General features: G+C 57.6%; 1 protein-coding gene across 3 annotated transcripts; it reads right to left on the bottom strand.

Moving 5' to 3' along the window:
* Positions 1-1,652: 1,652 nt before the first annotated feature.
* Positions 1,653-16,348, bottom strand: SELENON (selenoprotein N). 3 transcript variants are annotated; one of them, XM_036347115.1, is made up of 12 exons: positions 16,157-16,348; positions 15,499-15,616; positions 11,970-12,103; positions 9,724-9,936; positions 9,446-9,570; positions 8,822-8,959; positions 7,340-7,421; positions 6,763-6,951; positions 6,353-6,458; positions 5,214-5,326; positions 5,019-5,120; positions 1,653-3,787 (listed from the first exon to the last, which is right to left on the bottom strand). In XM_036347115.1, exons 1-12 carry the CDS (start codon positions 16,346-16,348, stop codon positions 3,617-3,619), a joined length of 1,683 nt encoding a protein of 560 aa, XP_036203008.1. In that variant the 3' UTR covers positions 1,653-3,616. The 3 variants fall into 3 exon arrangements, with proteins under 3 accessions (XP_036203008.1, XP_036203009.1, XP_036203010.1); XM_036347116.1 differs by having other exon boundaries at positions 9,446-9,501; XM_036347117.1 differs by lacking the exon at positions 5,214-5,326.
* Between the last annotated feature and the right edge of the window lie 6,319 nt (positions 16,349-22,667).

Below are 22,667 nucleotides of genomic sequence, written 5' to 3'. Positions count from 1 at the left end.
CCGGATAGCGGCCCCGCGGGAGGCGGGGCTAGCGCGGCTCCTGCGTGGGCGGGGCGGAGGGCGGCCGCACGTGCGGACTCTAGGGGAGGACACGCCCCCCCAGACCACGCCCCCTGTCGGAGCCCGAGGTGTCAGAGGCCTGATTGGTCGCCAAGCCTTCAGGTCTCCGTCTCCTGTCGGCTCTTAGGGGCGGTCCGGCCTCGGGAATCCGAGGTCTGTCGCTGCTGGGCCCCCAGTTCGGTGGTGTCTACTGTCCTCACCCCGGCAGCAAATTGAGAGCCCCTGCGTTCCAGGCCCTTTGCCTTGCACATCGCCCTGGTCCCCTTCACAGCTCATACTTCCCCCAAGACCCCTACAGCCTTCTCTCTGCAAGAATGGGCTTCTCTGACTCCTGCCCTCCAGCGCTTTGTAGCTTTCTCCTGTTTTAGCCTTTATGTATTTTACACACACACACACACACACACACTCAAGCTATTTTCAGGGACTTGGTTATCACATGGGCAGGGTAGATCCCAGAGGCACTGGGAAAGAGAACCACCCCTATTCCCACATTCCTTCCATGCCCACTCACCGGGATTCTGATCTCCATGGCATCCAGGCCTGGGTCACATGCCCTCCTCTGACCTCAACACGTGGCTGTGCCTGACACCAGGTTGCAGTTTTTGGGTCTCAAATCCCTCAAGTCCCAGCTGCCAGGCACAGGCCAGTCACACACGGCCTCGGGTAAGGAGTCCACACTTGCTTTAATGTTCTGCTGTTGCCCTCCTGAAATTTATGGTTGTTGTTTATTTAAAACAAGCATTTTCATTTTGCACTGGATCCTGCAAATTATGTGAGGTGGCCTTGGCCAGAGACCTCAGAGGTTGTCCCTGAGCCCTTACCATATTTCAAATGATGTTGACTTCTAGGTCCAGCCCTTTTTCCAGGATCGCAAACTGTTGCTTAATCACTGATTTCACTCTCCAGGGCAATGGCAGATCTTGCAAATCCACCCACCCTAGCTGTCTTTCCCAGATGTGGCAGATGCTGTCTTGGTGCCCCGCTCAGGTTCGCTCTACTCTGCCAGTGAATCCATTCTCCAGCTGCTGTGTCAGCTACTCAGCTGCCCCCTTTTCTGGAAAATTGCCCTTGCAGGAGGGAGAATGGAGGCCCCATCCTGGGAAGTTACTCCACCCCCCACCCTCCCAGCCAATGACTGACCGACATAGGTTACAAAAAGCTGGTTCAGTTCTGTGGTGTGGTTTATGCTCCAGAGCCTTCCCCTGTGAGCAGGCCAAGGCCAGGCTTCGACTCTATCCCTGCCCAGCGTTTGTCCTTTCCCCCTTCTGTTTCACTTTTTTTTAATAGTTTTTTTTCTGAAGTGCACTCCCTCAAAAAATAAATTACCTAGTGCCTGTCTTGAGCTGTGCTTTTAAGACAATGGGTTTAACTTTATAAACACAGCATCAGATTCTAAATATAGTAAGTTCCACTGGAGGTCCATCACAATATTATTTTCACAAAGTCACTCAAGCCCATGGTGACAGGTAAGATAGATCCAAAGGCATTCCAGCAGCGTTCCCTACCCTGCTGGCCAGCCAATCCCACAAGGCATACCAAGGACAAAACGGAACTGTTAACATTCCACTCAAAGGAGAGGCACTTCAAACCACCCTCGTATCTCCAATTTTATTACAGGACATGTTGGGGACAGGGAGGAAAGTGGCAGAGGTATGGCAAGAGGGCAGCTGGGGGCCCTCCCCCGCTATGAGCTTCGAGGCACATGGGGGTCAGGCAGAAGCATCTGAGGAGGGTGCCGAAAGCCCGAACAATCAGTACCTTACTGCCTCCCGTGCTTGGAAGCACTGGGAAAGGTTTCGGGTCGTCCCTCCCTGTGAAGGGCTTGGAAGAGTGCCTCCCAGAGGACATGAACTTGGCTGAGCTCGCTAACGCATGCCTCATTTGGTCTAGAGATCAGAAGGGAATGAGACGTTTTGTTTTGAAAGGCTTTCTTTTTCACCTCGGTGAAAACAGGCAGGGGCGTGGTAAGGGTGCAAAACACCCTTCAATCAAGACTCAGGCTGAATCTCAACTCCGCCACTGAGCGACTCTGGGCAAGTCAGTCTGTTTTCCTGAGACTCGGTTTCTTCATCTGCAAAACGGGAACAATTGATATCCACCTCACAGGCTTGCTGTGAGGATTCCATGAGAAAAGACATGTAATCTTAACAAAGTGCCTCAGCTAGAGAAGGCCTGGGGCTGTGTCTGGGGAAGCGCCTGCCTGCCTTCCTCTTCCTGGTTTAGGGTGGGGAGCAGGCTTGGCTGCAAGGCCTTAGTGAAAGGCCTGGGCCCTCATGGGCTGAGTGGAGAGCAAGGGTGCAAATCCACTCTAGCTGTCTTTCCTGGATGTGGTAGGTGCTGTCTTGGTGCCCCACCAGGGGCAGTCAGACCCTCTGACTGTTTTTAAAAAACTAGAAGAGAAGGGAAAGAGGACTGTTTCTTCCCACCGGGGCAACTGCAGGGACATCAAGCTGGGCCCTTCTAGGATTTCAGACCCAGCCATCATGCGCAGCTGCTGAGGAAGCCTTGCCCCTTCCTTCTCCTTAGCGCGGGGTTATAAAAAATACCTACAAATGGTGAGAAAGTTCATGTAAAAACACTTTCCTGCGTGTATAAAAGAGAGACTGGCCGTGGTCAGTGGCTTGGGATGCGAACTGAGGCCCCAAGCTTGGCCAAGGAGTGTCAACACCCGTCCAAGGGCGGACAAGCTGGTCTGGGCTGCCCTGACAGCCGGACAGCCGGCTGCTCCTTGGCTGGGCTACACCCCGTGGAACTGAGGTCTCAGGGGCAGAAAGCAACACCAGGGCTCTGGTTCCAACAGTGCTCCTGCAACCCTGTGCTAAGGTGGGCGGGGTGGTGCCTTGGGTCTGGGCCTCAGGGGCCCCCTTCCTAAGGGCAGCTGGCCTCCAGCAAGTCCCCAAACAGGTTTGGGGTCCTCTCATTAAGTCGAATAGACTACACTGGTCTGGCGAGCCAAGGCCTGGGGTGCTGTATGGTTTCTGCTTCTGAAGGAGGGTTCTGCCCAGAGCCTCCAGATGGCTGTCTCTTGGGAGCCTGACCCCCTGGGGAGCGGGCACAGGAGGGCAGCCAGGGCTGTGGCCAGGAAGAAGGCTCCGGACAAAAACAGGAGCACTTCTCTGGCACCCCACCCCACGCCAGGGCTTCTTGATGTTCCTTTTGGGAAGTGGTGACAGTAGGGTAAACGGGGTGGCCCACTGCTCCCTATTCTTCACCCCACAAGGGCCTGGACAGTGTGTCCGAGAGGGTGAGGTCTAGGGAAATGGCCCCAGGCTCCGTTTTGGGGGGTCCCAAGCAGCTTCTGGAGCCAGGTGGGTAGTAAAGGGCCGATGGTGGCAGCTGGAGCCAGAGGTTCACCCACAGGCCAGCCCAGGCGCTCCTTGCCAAATCCCCCCAAATGGATGCGAAGCGAGGACAGCCACCTGAGTTGGCCTCTGACCTCACAGGCATCCTGGGAGGGGTGGGGTGGGGATGCCTGAGCTTAAATGTGGCCCTCCTTGCTGGCGGCCTTTCTTCCCAGCTCCTGCCCAGCCCCTTCTCAGGGCCCCGGGGCGGCACACTAGGGCTGGAGGAGGGGCAGGCCGCGCTGGAGGCCCTCCTTCAGGAACTGCAGGTAGGTGGCCGTGGACGGGTCTTCAAAGGTGGACGCGAAGCTGAAGGCGTTGTTCTCCACGTCCTCTGGCCTCAAGGAGGTGATGTCCAAGAAGTGGTTGGCGTTGATGTGGTGGACCTGGGAGAAAGGCTGGGTGAGGTGCGGGGCCCCCCAGGCTCAGAGCCCCCGCTCCGTCTGCTCGGCCTCTCGTGGGAGAAGTGGCCACTCCCAGGCCTCACCTGCCCTCGCTGAGGCGGGCGGCAGCCAGAACCCTGTCGGAACCGACCCCGCGGCCCGCTGCCTCCCTCTCCTGCCTCTGCTCACACGGGGCCTCCGACCACAGAGCTCACACACCTCGTCCACTAGCAGGAAACCTAATGCCCCTCGATTCACCTGTCCCTCGCCCCACCCCTTCTCTGCTCCCGTGACCCTGAACTCTGCTCCCCTCTGCCAGGAAGGGCAGGAGACGCCGAGGCCCAGGCAGACCTCACTTCAAAGCCAGCTGCACTGCTTTCCTTTTTTATGTTTTAATTCTCACCCGAGGATATGGTTTTTTTTTTCCTTTTTCTTTTTCTTAGAGAGAGGGAGGGAGAGAGAAACATCGATGTGAGAGAGAAACATTGATCAGTTGCTTCCTATACCTGCCCATACGCACTCCGAGCAGGGACTGGACCCAAAACCCAGGCATGTGCCCTGGCCTGGAACTGAACCTGCAGCCTTTGGGTGTACGGGACGGTGCTCCAACCAGCTAAGCCACCCGGCCAGGGCCCAGCTACACTTCTTACTTGTGCAACTGTCTCCAAATCTCTGGACCTTCTGAGGCTCGCATTCCTTGATTGTAAAGTGGGTGTTTGTAAGCATCCAGCTCCCAGAGCTGCTGTGAGAATCCAACTACAGGATGCGCTTGGGTGCTTGTGACGGGCCCTCAGGGAGAGGTAGGGTGCTGATGTTTGGCTGGGCCTGGGGTGGGGTGGGGGTCCCTGGTCCTCTCTACCTGTCACAAGGCCTGGCCTGTCCCTCCTCCTTCCATCCCAGGGCTGACAGCAGTGGTCCAGGTGAGCCTTCCCTCCAGGCCATGGTCCTTTCCACGCTGCTGCTACACTGTGCCTACGGCTTCCCGGACCCCTAGGTGCTGTTGGGGTCCCCCTTCCCATAGGAGCGTCCTGACCCCTGCACAAGGCAGGCAGACTGGGCATCAGGATCCCCATTTTATAGATATGACCACTGAGGCTCAGGCTGGCTAAGAGCCCAGCTAGGAAGTGGTGGAGCCAGGCCAAAGCCTGATGAGGTCTGTGAGCCTGTGCCCCTGGCTAGCTGCTTCCTCTCGCCACAGTGCCAGGCCTGGGCTGGTGGAGGTGGGGTGACCTACCACGGTGCCATTGGGCAGGCAGATCATCATCTCCACGGGGAAGCTGTACTTCTCCAGGTGCAGGTCTGCCAGCTTCTTGTGGGAGGGGTTCTCCCGGTTGTTCTGTGGGGACAGTGGGGCACGCTCTTGAGGCCTTGGCCCCCGGCATGGTCCTAGGGGCTCCCAAGAGGCTGTTCCCACCCACCCTCCACTCACTCGCAGGTCCTCCAGCTCCTTCACCAGGGACCAGGTGCTAATGAAGCTCTCGTTGAGGAGCGCAAGGACGGGCGAACTTTCCAGGACCGTCTCCCGGAGAGTCCGCCCGGAACCTGTGCAGGGAGAGGCCAGGCCGGGAGAGTGAGGCCACCCCACGCCTCACTGGGCTTCCATCAGCAAATAACCTCATGGACTATGCATCGGGTGAAATAACAGAGTCTGTAGGTGCTGAATAAATGGCAGCTGTAACCTCGAGAACATCCTGGCATCTGGGCTGAGACTTAGGGTGAGCCCCACCGAGGGACGTGTGGTCCCAAATCCACAAAACTGTGCCCCAGGCCTTTGCACAGACTGTTCTTCCACTGAAATCTCTTCCTCCTGTCACTTGACAAACTCCTACTCATCCTTCAGATCTCCTCTTAAATGTCACTCTCTCTAAAATGCCCCCCCTGGCGCCCCAGTTACACACCCGCATGCCCCCGGGGCCTGCCTGTGTCACGATCACCAGCCTTGTACTTATTCGCTCAGCGTCTGCCTCCCGCTCTACACTGTGCAGGCCCCGAGGACAAGGACCACTCTGACTTCCTCACGGCACGGCCCCCAGCACCCAGCCTAGGGCGGGGCCAGGAGGCCCCCAGGATGTTTGCTGATTGACTGGGCGAGGACAGGCTCGTCGTTTTACTCATCGTCACCCACTGGGTGACACCCAAAGAATCTGGCGCCCAGGAGGCCTTCAGTGAATGCTCTGCATAAGCGAATGCATGCCCTGCCTCTGGCACTGTTCTTGTTATCTCACGTGTGTGCACACGGTGCCAAGCACAGGCACGTTCATGGCCATTTCTCATAACTCCGGGCGGTAAGTGTGTTTCCCTCCTTGACTGCTGAGAAAACGGAGGCTCAGGGAGAAGTCACTTGGCCCAGGGTTCTGAGCTGAAAATGGCTGAGCTGGGCTCAGCTTGTATCCAGCAGCTTCCTCTGAGCTCAGCACAGAAACCTCCCAAGCCCTCACCCCCTGCCCCTGCCCCTGCAGTCCCCTCATGCTCCTACAGGGGAGGCCCAAGGTCTTAGCCTCCTGCACCCCACAAAGTGTGAAGTTTCTCCTGTCCCCCCCTGGGCATGGCCAGGTCTCTCTCACTCACCTCAGCAGGACTGGTCGTCCAGGGCCCCCCACAGCAGGATCGAGTGCACCAGCTTGTTCTTGGCCTTGGCTTGGTCGAAGGCCTCGGTGAATGGCAGGTAGGTGACCTGGGCCAAGCCGAGAGAGAAGCTACTGTGTGCAGCCAGGGTCCCATTCAGGTGCGGAGTGTGTAATGTGTATGTGTGTATATGCATGTATCGTGTGCGTGTGCGTGTGTGTGTGTGTGAAGGGGTGCTGCTGAGATGGGGGATACCTCCTCCAAGCTCTGAATGGCAAAGGGAGGCTCCCCGGGCACCACTGGGCCCTGCAGAGAGAAAGCCCAAGTAGCAAGCCCTACACATAGCCCAGTGGCCTGTGCCCACCTGCTGCTCCCACAGCTCCAGCCCGGCCCTCACGCATGCCCAGCCTCACCTTCTTGAAGGGGTACATGGCCACCTCCAGGCGCCGGGCAGCCTCCTCCCAGCTCAGCTCCTGCTGCCACCGGATCTCCTCAAACACAAACTGGAGGGGCTCCCCCGAGGGCAGGCGGCTGTCAATCATGTTGCCATCCTCATCCATGATCACGGAGGGTACTGAGGGGCCTGTGGCCTCCAGCTCCATCTAGGCCGGAGGTCAGTGAGGGATGGCCTCAGTGAGGGACGTCTCAGAGATGGGAAAGGATCCTCACGGGGACCCGAGAGGCCCTCAAAGGTACCCCATTCACTGCAGAGGCAGGGAAACGGAGGCCCAGGGAAGGGGGGCCTGGGTAGTGAACCCAGGCCCGTGTCCAGCCCGGGCTCCTTCACTGCGTGAAGCTGCCTGAGGGCTGTGGCGGATGCTGGGTTCTGTGTGCAGAAACAGATGCCAGGAGCTCCGCCCTCCACCCTGCACCGCCCTGAGGCTCCTCGCCAGCTGGGCACCCCCTGCAGCCAGGCTGAGAGGCCCTGCGACAGAGCCTTGCAGAGGAGCCCTGCCTTCCTAGCCGGGTAGGGACCGGGTGTGCGCTCACCTGGGGTATGTAGCCGATGTCCACCTCCATATTGCTGTTCTCACTGGCCCCATACAGCCACTCCATGTCCACATTCAGAGACCTGGGGACGGGTGAGAGGGTGGCCAGAGCACTGTTAGCCAGGCCCACGAACCACATGCCAGACAGCATGTTGCTGGAAGCACACAGCTGTGCCCGTTTTACAGATGAGGACCCTGAGGCGTGGCAAGCTGAACCCAGGGCTCAGCGCTGCTGGGACCCGGACTGCAGAGCCGGGGCCCTTTCCTCTCCCTGGGCTGCTCTTCCTAAGACGGCAACCCCACCCCCTCCAGTGGCCCAGCCTTCACCGTTCACCAAGGGCTTTCCCATCCGTGACTCTTGTATTGCCCTCGACCCCTCCAGGCAGAGGTCACCAGTGCATCCCTCAGACACAGCGGAGTGGAGTGAAAACCTGGCACAGCCTCCAGCAGGAGGTCTGGCCTGACCAGGTGCCACCTGCAGGTCTGCCACATGGGGGCGCCCGAGGACTGACAACCAACCACTTTGGGCACAGTGAGCTGGGTGCCCTCGGAAGGGGCCAGCAGTCCCTGGGCCGGGTCATTCGCTCCCCTCCTTCTGTTTCATCCAGTCAGGGCCCCCACCTTCAGCCTGGGGTGGAACACAGTGCTGAGCGGCAGGAGGAGGGTAAAAGGAGTGCGAGGTAGCCACTCTGCTCCTTGGGGCCACTTTCTCTTCCCGGGTTATCCTGACCACCCCTCACCCTGCCAGCCTCCTGTCGAGAGAACGAGGGACCTGAAGAGGGCCAGGGCCTTGCCCACAGACATGAAGTCCGCTGGTGTCACGGCTGAAACTGAACTCTGGCCTCCCTGCTCCCAGCCCACATTCTGTCCCTGTACAGTCACTAAGCAGCCACTTGGGAATCAGGGAAGACCTGAAACCCGGGTCTCCAGGTCCCCTGCCCCCCCCCCCCCCCGACAAGAGGGTGACCCTGAGCCAGTTGGGCAGGTTGGCAGTGGCTGGCACAGAGCCATCCCAGGAGCCCCCTGAGACCTGGTGGTGACAACTACTAGCAGTGAGGCCTGCTGTCCTCAGGCCTTTGCCTGTGCTGTTCCCTCTGCCTGCATAAACCCTCCTTACCCCCCGGGTCTCTGCTTAGATGCCCCTTTCTCTGAGAAGCCTCTAGACCTCAACCAGCCGAGCCCCTGCCCACCTGCTGGCCTCCCCGAGGGTGGTCAGAGAGGCTGTGGTTATGGTCAGCATTATGAGGGTGGGGCGGCTCCAGCTGCACTGGGTCCTGGGCACAGAGTTGGTGGGCCAGGCCCATGCAGCACCTGGGACATGCTTGTCAAGTGATGAAATGACCCTCCTCAAGCTGCCTCTTCTGGGTCAGCTCCAGGTCCCTCCCAAGAGAGGGGGCTCCGGGAGCAAAGGGGCAGAGACTGAGGGGGCCTCTGGGCACCTGCTTCCAACCCTGGAGCTGGAGGCTTGGGCCCACGTTCCCACCTGTGGTTGGGCACGAAGAGCCGGAAGTCACGCACGTGGGTGGCATCTTTGGAGAGGACGATGTGGCCGGTGAACTGGCCGGGCGAGAACCAGAAGGGGAAGTCGGGCGGCTCACTGAGCTGGAACTCGGCGTGGATCCTGGGGGGAAGGAGCAGGCCTCCCACAGCTGCCCCAAAGCCGGGGACCCAGGCTCTGTGCTGGGGACAGGGCTGGGCAGGGGGCCAGGAGAGTGTGGGGCAGGGAGAAGGCACGGGTCTCCAAGCACCGCCCATCCCCAGGGCCCGGTTCACATGCTGCCTTCGGAAGCCTTGCCTGACCCTCCTCTGAGCTCACACGGTCTGTGTGTGTGACGGGGTCACAGCTCCATACACCCCTCTTCGGTGTGGGTGACAACCACAGCCCCAGCCCTGTGCTACGCGCGCTCTGCGCACTTTCCTCCTGGGAGGAGGTCACCACCTCCCTCCTCCTCACAGGAGGAAGCTGAGGCTCAGAGGGCCCAAGACCCAGGGTGCTAAGTGGGGGCGGGGGGCTCTGAGCCAGGCCTGCCTTCCGCGTGCTGAGCCCCTGTGCGGCCGGAGCCCAGGTCCCGAGAGGGAGGGAAGGGGGGCTGCGAGGGCCGCTCACCGGAACATCACGGTGTAGTAGAAGTCGCTGACCGCTGTCACGCAGGCCACTGCCCCCTGCGGGGCAAAGCGGGTCTTCACGAAGGGCCGCGGGTGGAACATGCTCAGCAGCCGGTGGATGATGACCTAGGGCAGCGCAGCGGGACCCGGTGGCTGTGGGCCCTGCAGGCCTGGGGTTCAGGGTGGAGGTGGGTCCGGAGGGAGGTGGACAGCAGGGGGTAGGCCTGGCACAAGGTCTGGTGCAGACTGGGCGGGTGCAGGGCCCAGGGCTCCCCTCACCTCCTTTCCCTTGGGTGGCGGCGGGTAGAAGCGGTTGTTGGACAGATAGCCGGTGAAGACGTTCAGCTCACTGGGGATGACCCACCAGGGCTCGCCCAGCTCCGCCTGGCCCCGCGGGGGGAGGAAGGGCCGGAAGTGGCGGGCGGCAAACTGTGCACGCGGCGAGGCTGCGGTTGTCCAGTTGCGGAGGCCAGACAGGGCCAGGCGGGAGACCTGGGGCGGGAAAGCCGAAGTTCTGGGGCACGGGCACCATGACTTTGGGGTCCCTGTCCCATGCGTGGAGGAGGCGAAGGTCAGAGTTTGGGTTTGGAGCCAAGTCTGGGAGAGAGGCAGTCACCGCCTTTTGGGGGAGGAAAGGCCACCCCCCAGAGAGTGCCCTGGGCCACCCTGGCTGGGTACCCGGCTCACTTCTATCTGATGGGCCGACAGGCAGCAAGAATGAGGGCCAGAGACTGCAGGCCAGTCCGCACACCGGCCTGGAGTGGAGCATGCAGGCCCCCTGACGAGTACCCGCTTTGGCTGCTCCTCCCTGCCCTGGGCTCCAGGGGGCTGTCCCTTCCCACCGAGGCCTCAGCCCACGACAGTGAGTGCCTGGCTCCCCTGGGACACTCAGCCACCAGGAAGCTGCCTCTGTCTTTTTTTTTAAAAAAATATATATTTTATTGATTTTTTACAGAGAGGAAGGGAGAGGGATAGAGTTAGAAACATCGATGAGAGAAACATTGATCAGTTGTCTCCTGCACACTCCCCACTGGGGATGTGCCCGCAACCAAGGTTCATGCCCTTGACCGGAATCGAACCTGGGACCCTTCAGTCCTCAGGCTGACGCTCTAACCACTGAGCCAAACCAGTCAGGCGCTGCTTCTGTCTTTGACAGCAGCAGATCCCTTTCCTGTCCCCACCTCGATGGCGATGGTGGTGGGTGGGGGCACAGGCTCAGAGAGAAGCGGAACTGGGAAGAGAGGGGCAGGGAGCTCCCAGTGAGGGAGACGGACAGGCAGGTCCTCACAGCAGCACTGGCTGTGCAGGGTCAGGCATTGCCCGCCCGTTGGGTCCTGCTCACAGGGTCCCGCTCACTGGCTGGCAAGCCCTGTAGGGGAGCTGCCTGCCAAAGGGGCTAACTCTGCGAGCGGGGCGGGCTGGGGTGCTGCTCCTCGCCCATCTCCCCCATAAGTGCAGGTTCTCACTGCTCTGCAGGGGAGTCATTTGCTCATTTAGCTTCAACCCAAATCTAGGCTCATCACCACCAAACCCATCTCCACCCAGAACTTGGCATGGAAGGTCAAACCTGTGCTTCAAACCACTTACTGGACTCCCCCCTGACATCCCCGAAGTGCCTCAACCTCAATCTGTCCAAACTGCCCCCATTCTGTCTCCACCAGACCTGCTTCCTTCCTCTGGTCCATGGGACTAACGGCCACCATCCACCTGGCCACCAGCCAGAAGCCTGAGTCATCCTCCCGGTCACTTCCCATTAGTGGCCACGCCCTGCGCCTCCCCGCCCTGCGCCTTCCCACCCACAGCCTCCAGGCTGTCCTTCATCCATCACCTGCTCCCAGGGTTCTCATCCGGGATGTTTAGGTCCCATCATGGGCTTGGACCTTGTCCACAGGGCCTCGGGCCCGAGCGGGGCTGGTCAGCAAAGCGTTTGTCAGGCATCCTGCCCAACCCACCACCCCTGCCAGGGGTAGAACCTCAGGTCTGAGTCATGAGAGTTCAACAGAGCACCTGTCAGGTGCAGGGCATCGTGCTAGGGGTCTGGGGATGGGGTGCAAACGTGGAGGACACAGGCCTGGCCCTCAGCAAGCACCGCCTGCGGGGAAAAGACCGCCCTGCAGAAAGCAATGATCTAGTGAGGCGGCTGCACCCACAATCTCTAGTGCACTCGCTGTGTCCTCCAACCAGGTCCTTCCTGCCCCTGCCTCACCTGGCCAACCCTCCTCCTCCCGCATCCTGTCAGGTGTCACTGCCCCAGGAAGCCGTCCCAGATCCCCACCTGGGTTCCAGGCTCACGCTTATCCCTCCTGCCTCCCCCACCAGGCTGTGTGCCTGGACCACAGGGATGGCATCACACCCGTTTCTGGACCCCCAGGGCCTGGCACAGCTGCACAGAGGGCAGCTGATAAAGGCAGATGGAAAGAGAAGGAGAGATGAACACAGCCCCATTCCCAGGTGGCGAGTGCACACAGATGGCCCTGCTATCTAAGGCCCCACCTGTGGGGACCCCTTGCCCCACTCCAACTCACCCCGAGGAACCCATCTTTGCTCTTGGTCATGGACTCCGGGAGCAGAGGCTGGAATCGGGCTTCTATGGTGAGTGTCTCCTCGCTGGGGTCAGGGGGCAGCTCCTCCTCCTCGTAGCTGGCTGTAGGAGTTGACCCTACAAGACACAGATGGAGAGGCCCTGCCCGTAGGCATCCACTCTGGCCAGTGACTAAGGGAACTAGGCCTGGAGCTGGGGGGTAACAGTTAACAATCGCCCAAGTAAGAACCAACATGTGTCACATTTTAGTTTCAGAGTCGCCCTGTGAGGCAGATACCGTTACTACCAACTCCTATTTTATGATTGAGAAACTGGAGGCTCAGAGAGGTGATATCACTTCTTCAAAGTCACACAGCGAGGTAGTGGGAGAGTCAGGATTCAAACCCAGGCCTGTTTCACTCCACACCCACGATTAACCACGACCCTCTTTTGGGAAGTTAAGATCTCAGAGCTCAGTTTCCTCAAAGAAACAGAATCAGGCCAACTTCGGTGTCATAGAAGGAGCACTGGTCTGGCAGTGAGGAGGCTCGCTTCCCCCTGATTCCCTGGGTAGCATCATTTCCACGTTTGTTTGAAGAGGGCTGGCTGGACTGGCGGTGGCTGGCCTTGATTTCCCAGATCTCTTCCTGCTCAGAGATGGGCCGACTAAGTCTGTAACCTTCCAAGTGTAGAAGGAGTCATGATGGAGGTTTAAGGGAGAACGGAAGCCTATTTCAAAGGAGGTGACAAATAGAAGGGCAGGGCCCCAGGACACAGAGTGGAATAAAGCAGCGGGGGGGCTGTCACACCTGCTCTCCCAGGGCAGGATCCTGGGAGGGGCCGTGCCGGCATCTGCTGACAGACTGCATGGGTGCGTTCGAAGCAGTTCTTAACCAGGATCATCAGAATCCCCAGGATGCCTTCTACACTTACAGGTGCCCAGGGCCCATCTCGGACCTACTGAGCAGGAATCCGAAGGGGCTGGAATCAGCAAACTGCTCTTTAATTGGCACTCCCAGGGCTCCCCATGCAAATCCCCGTCCTACAGAATCACTGCTATTTCTGCATTTGTAAGTCCATGCGGCAAATCTTCCCGAAAACTGGCAATCTGGGGACCTCAGAGGCGGGGACAGTAGGAATGAGCAGGGTTATTAGTCTCTTGCTTATTTTACTGTTGTCCCAGATTATTATTAATAATAAGGCCCAGCATTTTATGGCCCTTTCGTTTTTTAATAAAAAGTTTTATTTCCTGACTTATAAGTAACAGTTGCTCATTCTAGACAGCTTGTAAAACTTTTAAGGTATAAAGCAGAAAATTAAACACTCATAAATGTACCAACTAGAGAGACTGTTGGCCCCTTGTCACTGCTTAGAGTTGGTGTTTCGTGTTTTTGTTTTTGTTTTAATTTCGTTTTCCCAAAACTTGGTCCAGTTTTGCACTCACGGTGGCCTCAGAGGTAAGGGGATTCATTTGAAAAAAAATTGGTTTGGCCAGCATGTCATTGCTCTTGCTCACTGGCCATAAAAAAGGACGAGGAGGTGGCCGTGTGGCTGCGTGCAGAATTAAGAGGTTGGAGCCAATCCGCAGGGGGCCGACCCGCATACCCGCCGTCTGCTTTTACCACAGAACTGACTGTCACGAAGACACTGGCCCACGTCTGCCCCGCGAATTAGCAGTTCTCCTCCGACGCTTCTCCTCTGGCAGTGACCACAGCCCCCGGGACCCAGAAAGCTCACCACGGGCTTTGGTGCCTACTCGCCGGAGAGCAGCTGGCATCGCTCTTGCCTTTCCCATCAATTGACCTCCTTACACTGGGCCACTTGGGTAACAAGTAGGTGCCCAAGATCGTAAGTTCAAGAAATGTCACCAGAAATGGACACAGAGGTTGGGGTGGTGGTGAGAGAGCATTTTATAATTCACTAGAAGCCTGGTACATGAATTCATGCATGCGTGGGGTCCCTTGGCCTGGCCGGCAATCGGGCCCATCGGGGTGTTGCCCAGTCCCAATCAGGACCCCTGGGGCCAGCCAGCTGTGGGGGAGGGACCGTGGGAGATTGGCTGTGGGAGCTCACTGACCAACAGGGGGCAGCTCTTGCATTGAGCATCTGCCCCCTGGTAGTCAGTGCGCATCATAGCAACCGGTCGTTGGTCATTCGGTCGCGAAGGCTTCTATGTATATAGATTAGATGTTTCAGGTCTTCATCTTTGCAAAACACAATAACAAAAACCCAACAACCACTGGTCACAGCCAGGCAAAAATGGGTAGCGAGATGGGACAGGCATCTGGCAGCACCTAAGAGTTTTAATGTTCAGTAAAATAATCAGAATAGCTCCTATGGCCTATCTACTGCTCACCAGCCACTGGCTGATACTCTCCCTAATCCTGAAATCTGTGAGCTGGGGCAGGACCTGGAGCCGATGTCCCTGGCTCTGCGCCTTCCAGCTTGGGCAGGCCAGTGAGCCTCCCTGTGCCCCAGGCTCCCAACCTGTACCCCTGGGGATGTGACGGTGTCAGCCTCACAGGGCACTGCAAAGGGTAAGAGAGAGCTCACATGAGGTGCTTGAAGCCATGTTGGCCCCGAGGAAGTGGCCAGGGGATGCTAGCTAGGAATTCGCAGTGAGGAGTACAGACTGGAGTGCATGTGGGTGTGTGAGTGTGTGTGTGTGTGTGTGTGTGTGTGAGTGTGTGTGTGTGTGTGTGTGTGTGAGTGTGTGTGTATGTGAGTGCGTGTGTGTGAGTGTGTGTGTGAGTGTGTGAGTGTATGTGAGTGCGTGTGTGTGTGTGAGTGTGTGTGTGACTGTGTGTGTGTGTGAGTGTGTGTGAGTGTGTGCGTATGTGAGTGTGTGTGTGAGTGAGTGTGTGTGAGTGTGTGTGTGCGTATGTGTGTGTGAGTGTGTGTGTATGTGTGTGTGTGTGTATGTGAGTGCGTATGTGTATGTGTGTGTGTATGTGAGTGCGCGTGTGTGAGTGTGTGTGTGTGAGTGTGTGTGTGAGTGTGTGTGAGTGTGTGTGTGAGTGTGTGTGTGAGTGTGTGTGTGAGTGTGTGTGTGTGAGTGTGTGTGTGAGTGTGTGTGTGTGAGTGTGTGTGTGTGAGTGTGTGAGTGTGAGTGTGTGTGTGAGTGTGTGTGTGAGTGTGTGAGTGTGAGTGTGTGTGTGAGTGTGTGTGTGAGTGTGAGTGTGTGAGTGTGTGTGTGAGTGTGTGTGTGTGAGTATGTGAGTGTGAGTGTGTGTGTGTGAGTGTGTGTGTGTGAGTGTGTGTGTATGTGAGTGTGTATGTGAGTGAGCGTGTGTGTGTGAGTGTGTGTGTGTGAGTGTGTGAATGTATGAGTGTGTGTGTGTGAGTGTGAGTGTGTGAGTGTGAGCAAGCAGCTTGCCCCGACCAGCGGCTGAAGGTGTCAGGGCCAGGGTGACGGGCGCTGCCAGGGCCCACATCTCCCTCTGCTTCGGGTGGTCCGGGGCTGAGCAGACCGCAGCCAGGGCAGGGGGGTGCCTGGCTCCCTCCTCATGGCTCCCCTCCCGCCCGCCCGGTACCTGTCAGCTTCTCGGCGAGGGGCCCGAACTCCTCGGGGCTGAGGTACAGATCGCGGTCGGTGTCCAAGGAGGAGAAGAGAAAGAGGCCTTCGGTCCCCAGGGCCTTCAGCGCCGACTCCTGCGGGGGAGGGCGGGTGGGCACCGGCCGGACACCAGCCCGGGGCTCCACACCCCAGGTCCTCTGTCTAAATGCCCCCCGACCCCCCCCCCCTTCCCCTCCTCTGGTCCCCGCTCTGCTCCCGCCTCACCCACTCGGGCGCCGCGTCCCCATCCCTTCGTCCTGCCCCCCCCACCCCCCCACTGCGTCCGCCCTGCTCCCGCCCCGCTGTCCCCGTGCGCCCGCCCCCAGACGCTCAGATTCCCGCTTCCCTCCGCCGCGTCCCGGGGCGCCCCGCCTGCCGCCCCTCCCCACCCGCCTCCCCAGGCGCCCCACCGGGACCCTCTTCCAGGCCGTTCACCCCGCCCCGCGGCCCGCCCCCCCCCCCCCCCCGCCCGTCCCCCTCCGGCCGCCCGCCCGCCCCCGCCCAGCGCCCCTCCCGCGGGCTCCCCGCCCCCGCCCGGCCGGCCCGGACCCTCTGCGAGTCCCGCCGCCCCGCGCCCCCCCACCCCCCGCCTCGTCTCCGGTGCCCGCGCCCCCGCGCCCCTCCCGCCGCCGGACCTGCCGCGCGGCCGCCTGGGCCTCGGTGTAGCGGGCAAAGGCCCGGGCGGCGGCGGCCGCGGCGGCGGCGGCGAGCAGGGCCCCGAGCAGCGCCAGGGCGCGGGCGCAGCGCGGCGGGGGCGCGGGGGGCGCGGGGGGCGCGGCGGGGCCGGGGCTGGGGGGCCCGCGCTCGTCCGGCCGGGACCGGCCCATGGCGGCGGCTCCGGGCGGCGGGGATGCGGGCGGGCGGCGGGGCGGGGCGGGGCGGGGCGGGGCGCCCGGGCGGCGGGGCGGGGCGGGGCGGGCGGCCTCTGGGCGGCGGGGCCGCGACCCTCGGGGGCCGCCTCCTGCAGCGCGGGGCGCAGGGCTGAGCGAGCGGGAACGGGCTCCGAGCTCCGCGCCGCCTGGAGCCGCGCTCCTTCCTGCACATCCGTGTCCAAGCCCGGCCGGCCCCCACCCCACCGGCCCCCACCCCACCCGCAGGCCGAGGCCCCGAGAAGGAAGGGGCTGGGGGGGTCAGGGGGGAGCCGCACCGCCCGGGCTTCCTGGGGAGCGGGGTCCTGCGCCCCGGCCTCGTGTCCACCTCCCTGGCCCTGCCCGTCCAGCAGCAGATGAGCAGCCCCTCTCCACTCCTATCCCGCTCACTTCTAACATGTCAGGCGTACCCCGTCATGGTGCAGCCGGAAGGCCACCTCTGGGATGGACGGGGATGGAGAGCACGTGTTCACGGCACCCTCACCTGTCAGGGCCCCGCCTCCCCGCCGCCAGGAGGAGTCCAGAGCCTTTCTGTGGGGGGTGAGGAGGGCACCCTCACCTGGGGGGCTGGGCTGTGAGTCATCCTCCCGGTCACACACACACTCACTCTGCTGGCCTGCGTGGCACTGGTGTGGTTTTTCTGGAGAGCAGCTTTGGGCGTGCTTGGGAGTGACCTGGGGATGGAGGTGGAGGAAGTATTTTTCTGTCTGTCAAGTCCCCAGGACCCCGGATCCGCCGGCGCTCTCTTCCTCATTCATGTCAAGGTCCCCAGGAGCTGGGAGCTCTGTCTGCACTTTCCCAGGAGAGGGCAGCCTCTGGACGGAACGGAGCCCAGGGGGGCAGCGCCGTCCTTGGAGATGCCGAGCCTGTGCTGGGGCACCTGCCAGGTGTGGGAGGTCAGCGGGTAGCAGGCACCAAGCACCCGCTGTGCAAGGCCCTGGCTGTTGCGTGCCCCACGTGATCTCATTTTGCCCTCAAGCCACCGGGTGAGGTGAGGATGATTTGCCTCTTTTTAAAGTGCAGGGGACTGAGTTCTGGCGCTTAGGTTTATCAGAGTCAAATCTCTTGCCTTGCTTACCTCCCAGGGGATGACCCAGCCGACTGCGTGGGGCAGGGGCTGGCCTCTCCCACCACTCCTGTCCTTCATGGGTCACCAGCCATGACAGCACCATGACGCAGGGCCCCTGGCACATGGTGGGCACACCAGTGTCTTTTGGATGAGTGACTCTCAGGGACCAGGAGCTGTGGGCCCTGGACCCAGCCCTTGCCCAGTGCTCTGGCCCCACAGCCTCAGTGGCACCTGCTGAGGGCCTGACATCTGGTGTTGGCTTCCAACTGTGCCATTTCCAGCTCGTTACCATTAATGTTTGGGGACACCCAGCATACGGCAGATGCCATTAGCAAAGCAAATTCCGTTCTGTCAGGAAGCAAAGCTAACAGAGCACAAAGCAGGTTAGGAGGGGAAGATTGATGAGCCAACGCCCCTGGAAAACAAATGAGGGAAGTTTTCTTTACCAGATAACTTTTATTTATTACACTTGCTTTTGGTTAAAGACACAGACACCCTGCCGGTCTCTGGACCCAGGGCTGGAGAGATGCGCTGCTGGGACTGGGACGGTCAGCGGGTGCTGGACCGGGTGGGTTTACAAACCTCTGGGGAAAGGGTCACCCCTGGGGCTCAGCTCTGGGCTTCCATAGAGCTGCCCAGAGGCCAAGAGCCGCTGTTAGACCTGAGCAGGCCTCTCTGGGCCTCGGTTTCCTCCTCTGTGAACCTTTGCCTGCGGGACTTGTCAAGACTCCAGACTCCATGAAGAGGAAATATTAATTGGGCCTCAACCTTCTCCCAGAGCAGACACACCTCTCAGCATCTTCCTTCAACCCTCCACCCCGATCTGAGCACCCCGCAAGGCCAGGCCGGCCCCTGGAAGCCCTGGGACAGTCAACAAATCTTCCTCCCAATTTCATAGATTCAGGGCCAACGACAAGATGCTTGCTCAATGCGAAAGGCATAAAATGTTCAGATTTATTGCTTTGAGAGTTTGGTCTGTCTCCTGGGCCTGGTTGACGCAGCTTCCTTCAGTTTCAGAGCATTTTGTTTAATAAAAAAAAAAAAAAGAATTTTGACAGCAATGTTTTGCCTCATATTTTCACAAGGCTTTATAGTTTACAAAGGACATTCACATAGAGCAATCATCACGATATGTATTGGATTTCTACACTGGGGAGCTCAGCCCTGGAAATCACCCTTCTTTTCCACAGATGGCGAAGTGGAGGCTCAGAGAGGTTAAGGGCCTCTCCTCAGGTCACACAGCCCAGGGAAAGGTTTCACCCTGCTCTTGGTCTCTTCCGTCCTGCCACCCTGCTTTTCTCATCTCCATCCTGCCCTAAAGCACAGTGAGCACAGTGGTCTGCAGATAGACAGTGAGTGAGAACGAAACGAAACAAAATAAAAGCCAGAGGCTTTTGCAGAAAACAATCAGAGGCTGGGATGAGTATAAAAATAACCAGGTATGTTCAAGGGAAGATTATTTTTGTAATGATGCCATTGGTGGAGGGCCAGGGAGTCAATGAGCAGAGGACAGGCTTTCTAAGTTCTAAGACTGCACTGTCCAGATCGGCGACCAGGAACCGCACGTGGCTATTCATAGTTAATTAAAATGAAACAAAACCAAATATTTCCTTCCTCAGCCTGGCCAGTGTGGCTCAGTGGTTGAGCGCTGACCTATGAACCAGAAGGTCACGGTTCAGTTCCCAGTGTAGGGCATGCAGGAGGCAGCCGGTCAATGATTCTCTCTCATCATTGATGTTTCCATCTCTCTCCCCGTCCCTTCCTCTCTGAAATCAATAAAAATACAGAAAAAATTTGTTCCTCAGTTGCACTGGCCACATTTAAGCGCTCCACACCCACATGTGGCTACCCTACTGGACGGACAGATATGGGACATTTCCATCGTCACAGAAAGTTCACTGGGCAGTGTGGTTCCAAGCCACCAGCAAGCCTGCTCCGTTCTCATCCTGACTGCCCTGGAGGAGGGGGCACTGCTGGGCAGGCAATAGCCACGCCTGTTTCAAGGTCGCTTCTTCTGCAGCCGAGGTACCTATAGATGCCATCCCAGCATCCAAGTCCCTCTAGTCTACTCTGGAGAGGTTACAACTCCAGGATGCAAACATAAGGCAGACACCAAAGGAGCGGCCGTTAACTGAGGCCTTGCTACTCCAAGTGCGGTCCTAGGACCCACAGCATCCGCATCTCCTGGCAGGCTGTTCGAAGTGCAGGGTCTTAGGCTCCATGTCAGAGCCACTGAATACAAACCTGCATTTAAAAAAAAAAAATCCTCACCCAAGGATATTTTTCCATTGATTTTCAGAGAGTGTGGAAGAGAGAGGGAAAGACAGAGACATCGATGTGAGAGAAACACATTGATTGGTTGCCTCCTGCACTCCCCTAACCAGGGCCCAGGCTGGGGAGGAGCCTGCAACCTAGGTACATGCCCTTGACCAGAATCGAACCCAGGACCCTTTTTGGTCTGCAGGCTGATGCTCTGTCCACTGAGCCAAACCGGCTAGGGATGAACCTGCATGTTAACAAGATCCCCGGATGGTTCAGGTGCACATTCAAGTTTGAGAAGTTCTGATTTAAGAGACAGGCCGAGTGGGATAAAAATATTGTCCCAAATAGAGGAAACTAAACAGATATTTTTAGATACAAAATAAAAGGCTTCGGAGTGTGTTTTTAGGGATAGACCCCAAAGGGGCAGCTGTGGGGAGCTGGCCCATGTCCCATTTCCAGCACCTTCTCAAACCACGAAGGGTGACCTCCCCGAAGCACAGGGAACAGAACCGAGAATCCCATTTTGGATCTCGGGGATGTTGTCTTTAAATCAGATGTTCTGTTTCTGCTTTTCCTTCCAATGCATTTGGCTATTGAACTTTGTAACTTGCCAAACACAATGTGGTGCGTGAAGCCAGTCCGAAGAAGCAAACAGTAACTTAAAGGGAGGCATCTGGAAAAGGACCGTGTCCCCCTCTTCCCAGGGGTGCGATGCTCTGCAGGTCTCAGTGTTGGGGTCCAGCCCCAGCAGGTCTAGGGGTTCCCAAAGGTGTGGACGGAGTCGGCGAAGAAGGAATGGCACAGAGACAGCGTTTAGTTGATCAGCAGCCTAGCCAGGATCTCTAGCCAGGATCTCCAGCCAAGTTCTGTCTTTTATTGTCTTGTTACATCTGTATTTATACCAGTTGATTTTAATCCTGTCAATTTCTATTCCAAAGGTTAGGGCGTTTCTTATCTCCACTCCAGGGAATAAAGATTATGTAGCTTAAACGTGATTGTTCGTAGTTAAGTGATTAACTACCCGCCTGGCACTTAGTTAAGCGGTTTTATTCCATCCCTAACTTCAGGGGAAAATCCCTACCTGGGGAAACAACCTTTCTCGGGGAGGTGACCTTGGTTAAAACACATAGCGCCAAGAAGGGGAGCAAACATATTAAGAACAGTATGCCATATATGCCAGGTCCCGTGAAACATATGCTGTGCAGATGTTTCTTCCCTGAAGCGGCTGTGTCAAGCAGCAAGGATGGATCAGCTTCCGGCATCTCAGTGCCTGGAGCCAGGTGCTAGTGAAGCTTTCTGGGAAGGAGCCAGCATCCAGCTGTTACATGACGAGAACAGGTGCAAAGGGTTCCGTCACAGCGAGGGCAAAAATGAGGCTTCAATGAGCCCAGCGTCACGCTGACCCGGCTCCGAAGGAGGGTCTGCTCAGGGCCTGGTTCTGGAGCTTGGATTCTGCTTCAGTGAGGATGATTCATCCTTTAATTCCTCTCTCCTCTCAGCCTACCCTGGCTCTTACTTATTTTTATCCCTGGAATGGAGTTAAATTGCCTAAAGGACGATGTTTCTTCACCTGCAAGGGCCCTCCTGGAGGATGAATTTTAAAATATTCATTTTTACAACTTGCTCCCAGCAGTACCAGAGAAGATGGAGAAGACGAGATGCTGGGGGAGGAGAGGAGGACAGTGACACGAGCCCAGCGGGGAGCCTGGGGCCTCGGGGAACTTGGAAATGACTCTGTAGTCGGGAGATAGTCCAGGAATTGACTCTGAGGAGTTGGATAGAGGGAAAGGAATGGCCAGCTATGATCTCGTTACTCTCTTTACGATACTGAAAAACTGAAGCAAAACCTTCGAATAGTCAGCTGTTGGTGCCTAGCCCATAGGCAGGTCTATTATTTTGGTAGCAACCTTATTTTTTTCTCCAGTCAAGATGCCCTGCCCTCCCTTGGCTGGGGCACATGACTCAGGCTGATTGGAAGCTCATGTCCTAAAGGGAAAAGGCAGGATCTGGAAGCACTTGGATTCACCTATCCTGGCAGCGTGCCTGGGGAGGCTGCCCTGGCTCCCGCAGCCTGGATCCCCGGCCAAATCCTCGTCCTCATCCTTCTTCAGGTCTGGCTGTTCACTCTCTTGAGATTTCACAAGCTTCCCCAAGGCATTTCAAGGCATTATTATTATTATTATTATTATTATTATTATTTATTGTTATTGCTTAAGTCAGAGGGAGTTGGCTTCTGTTTGCAGCAAAGAACCCCAATGCCCAGCAATCAGGGCTTAGACCAGCCGTGGGCAAACTACGGCCCTCGGGCCGGATCCGGCCCGTTTGAAATGAATAAAACTAAAAAAAAAAAAGACCATACCCTTTTATGTAATGATGTTTACTTTGAATTTATATTAGTTCACACAAACACTCCATCCATGCTTTTGTTCCGGCCCTCCGGTCCAGTTTAAGAACCCATTGTGGCCCTAGAGTCAAAAAGTTTGCCCACCCCTGGCTTAGACCCACCGCATGAGACAGCACATGAGGGAATACTGTGCAATGAGATAAATATATATTTGTTGACATGAAAATATGTTCATATGCATAGTTTAGCACAGAAGCAGATTGTAATAAAACAGGGTGCATAGTATTTACAAAAAAATATATCCTGCACATTTCACAGAAAAAGGTCTAGAAGAAACTGTAATGGTACTCACTTTGGAGGGCTGGACAGTGAATGCTTTTTCTTTAAGATTATCTTTATTCACTAGCCTTTCTATAGAGTTTGGGTAACGTGTTCTTCTGTTTTCCTTCCTTTTTTTTTTTTAAATCCTCACCCGAGGATATTTTTCCATTGATTTTTAGAGCGAGTGGAAGAGAGAGGGAAAGACAGAGAAACAGCAATGTGAGAGAAACACATTGATTGGTTGCCTCCTGCACATGCCCCGACCAGGGTACGGTAAGTGC

The sequence above is a fragment of the Myotis myotis genome, unplaced genomic scaffold, assembly GCF_014108235.1.
Source record: "Myotis myotis isolate mMyoMyo1 unplaced genomic scaffold, mMyoMyo1.p scaffold_m19_p_2, whole genome shotgun sequence".
NCBI lineage: Eukaryota > Metazoa > Chordata > Mammalia > Chiroptera > Vespertilionidae > Myotis > Myotis myotis.
This window is presented reverse-complemented; position numbering and strand designations above follow the sequence as displayed.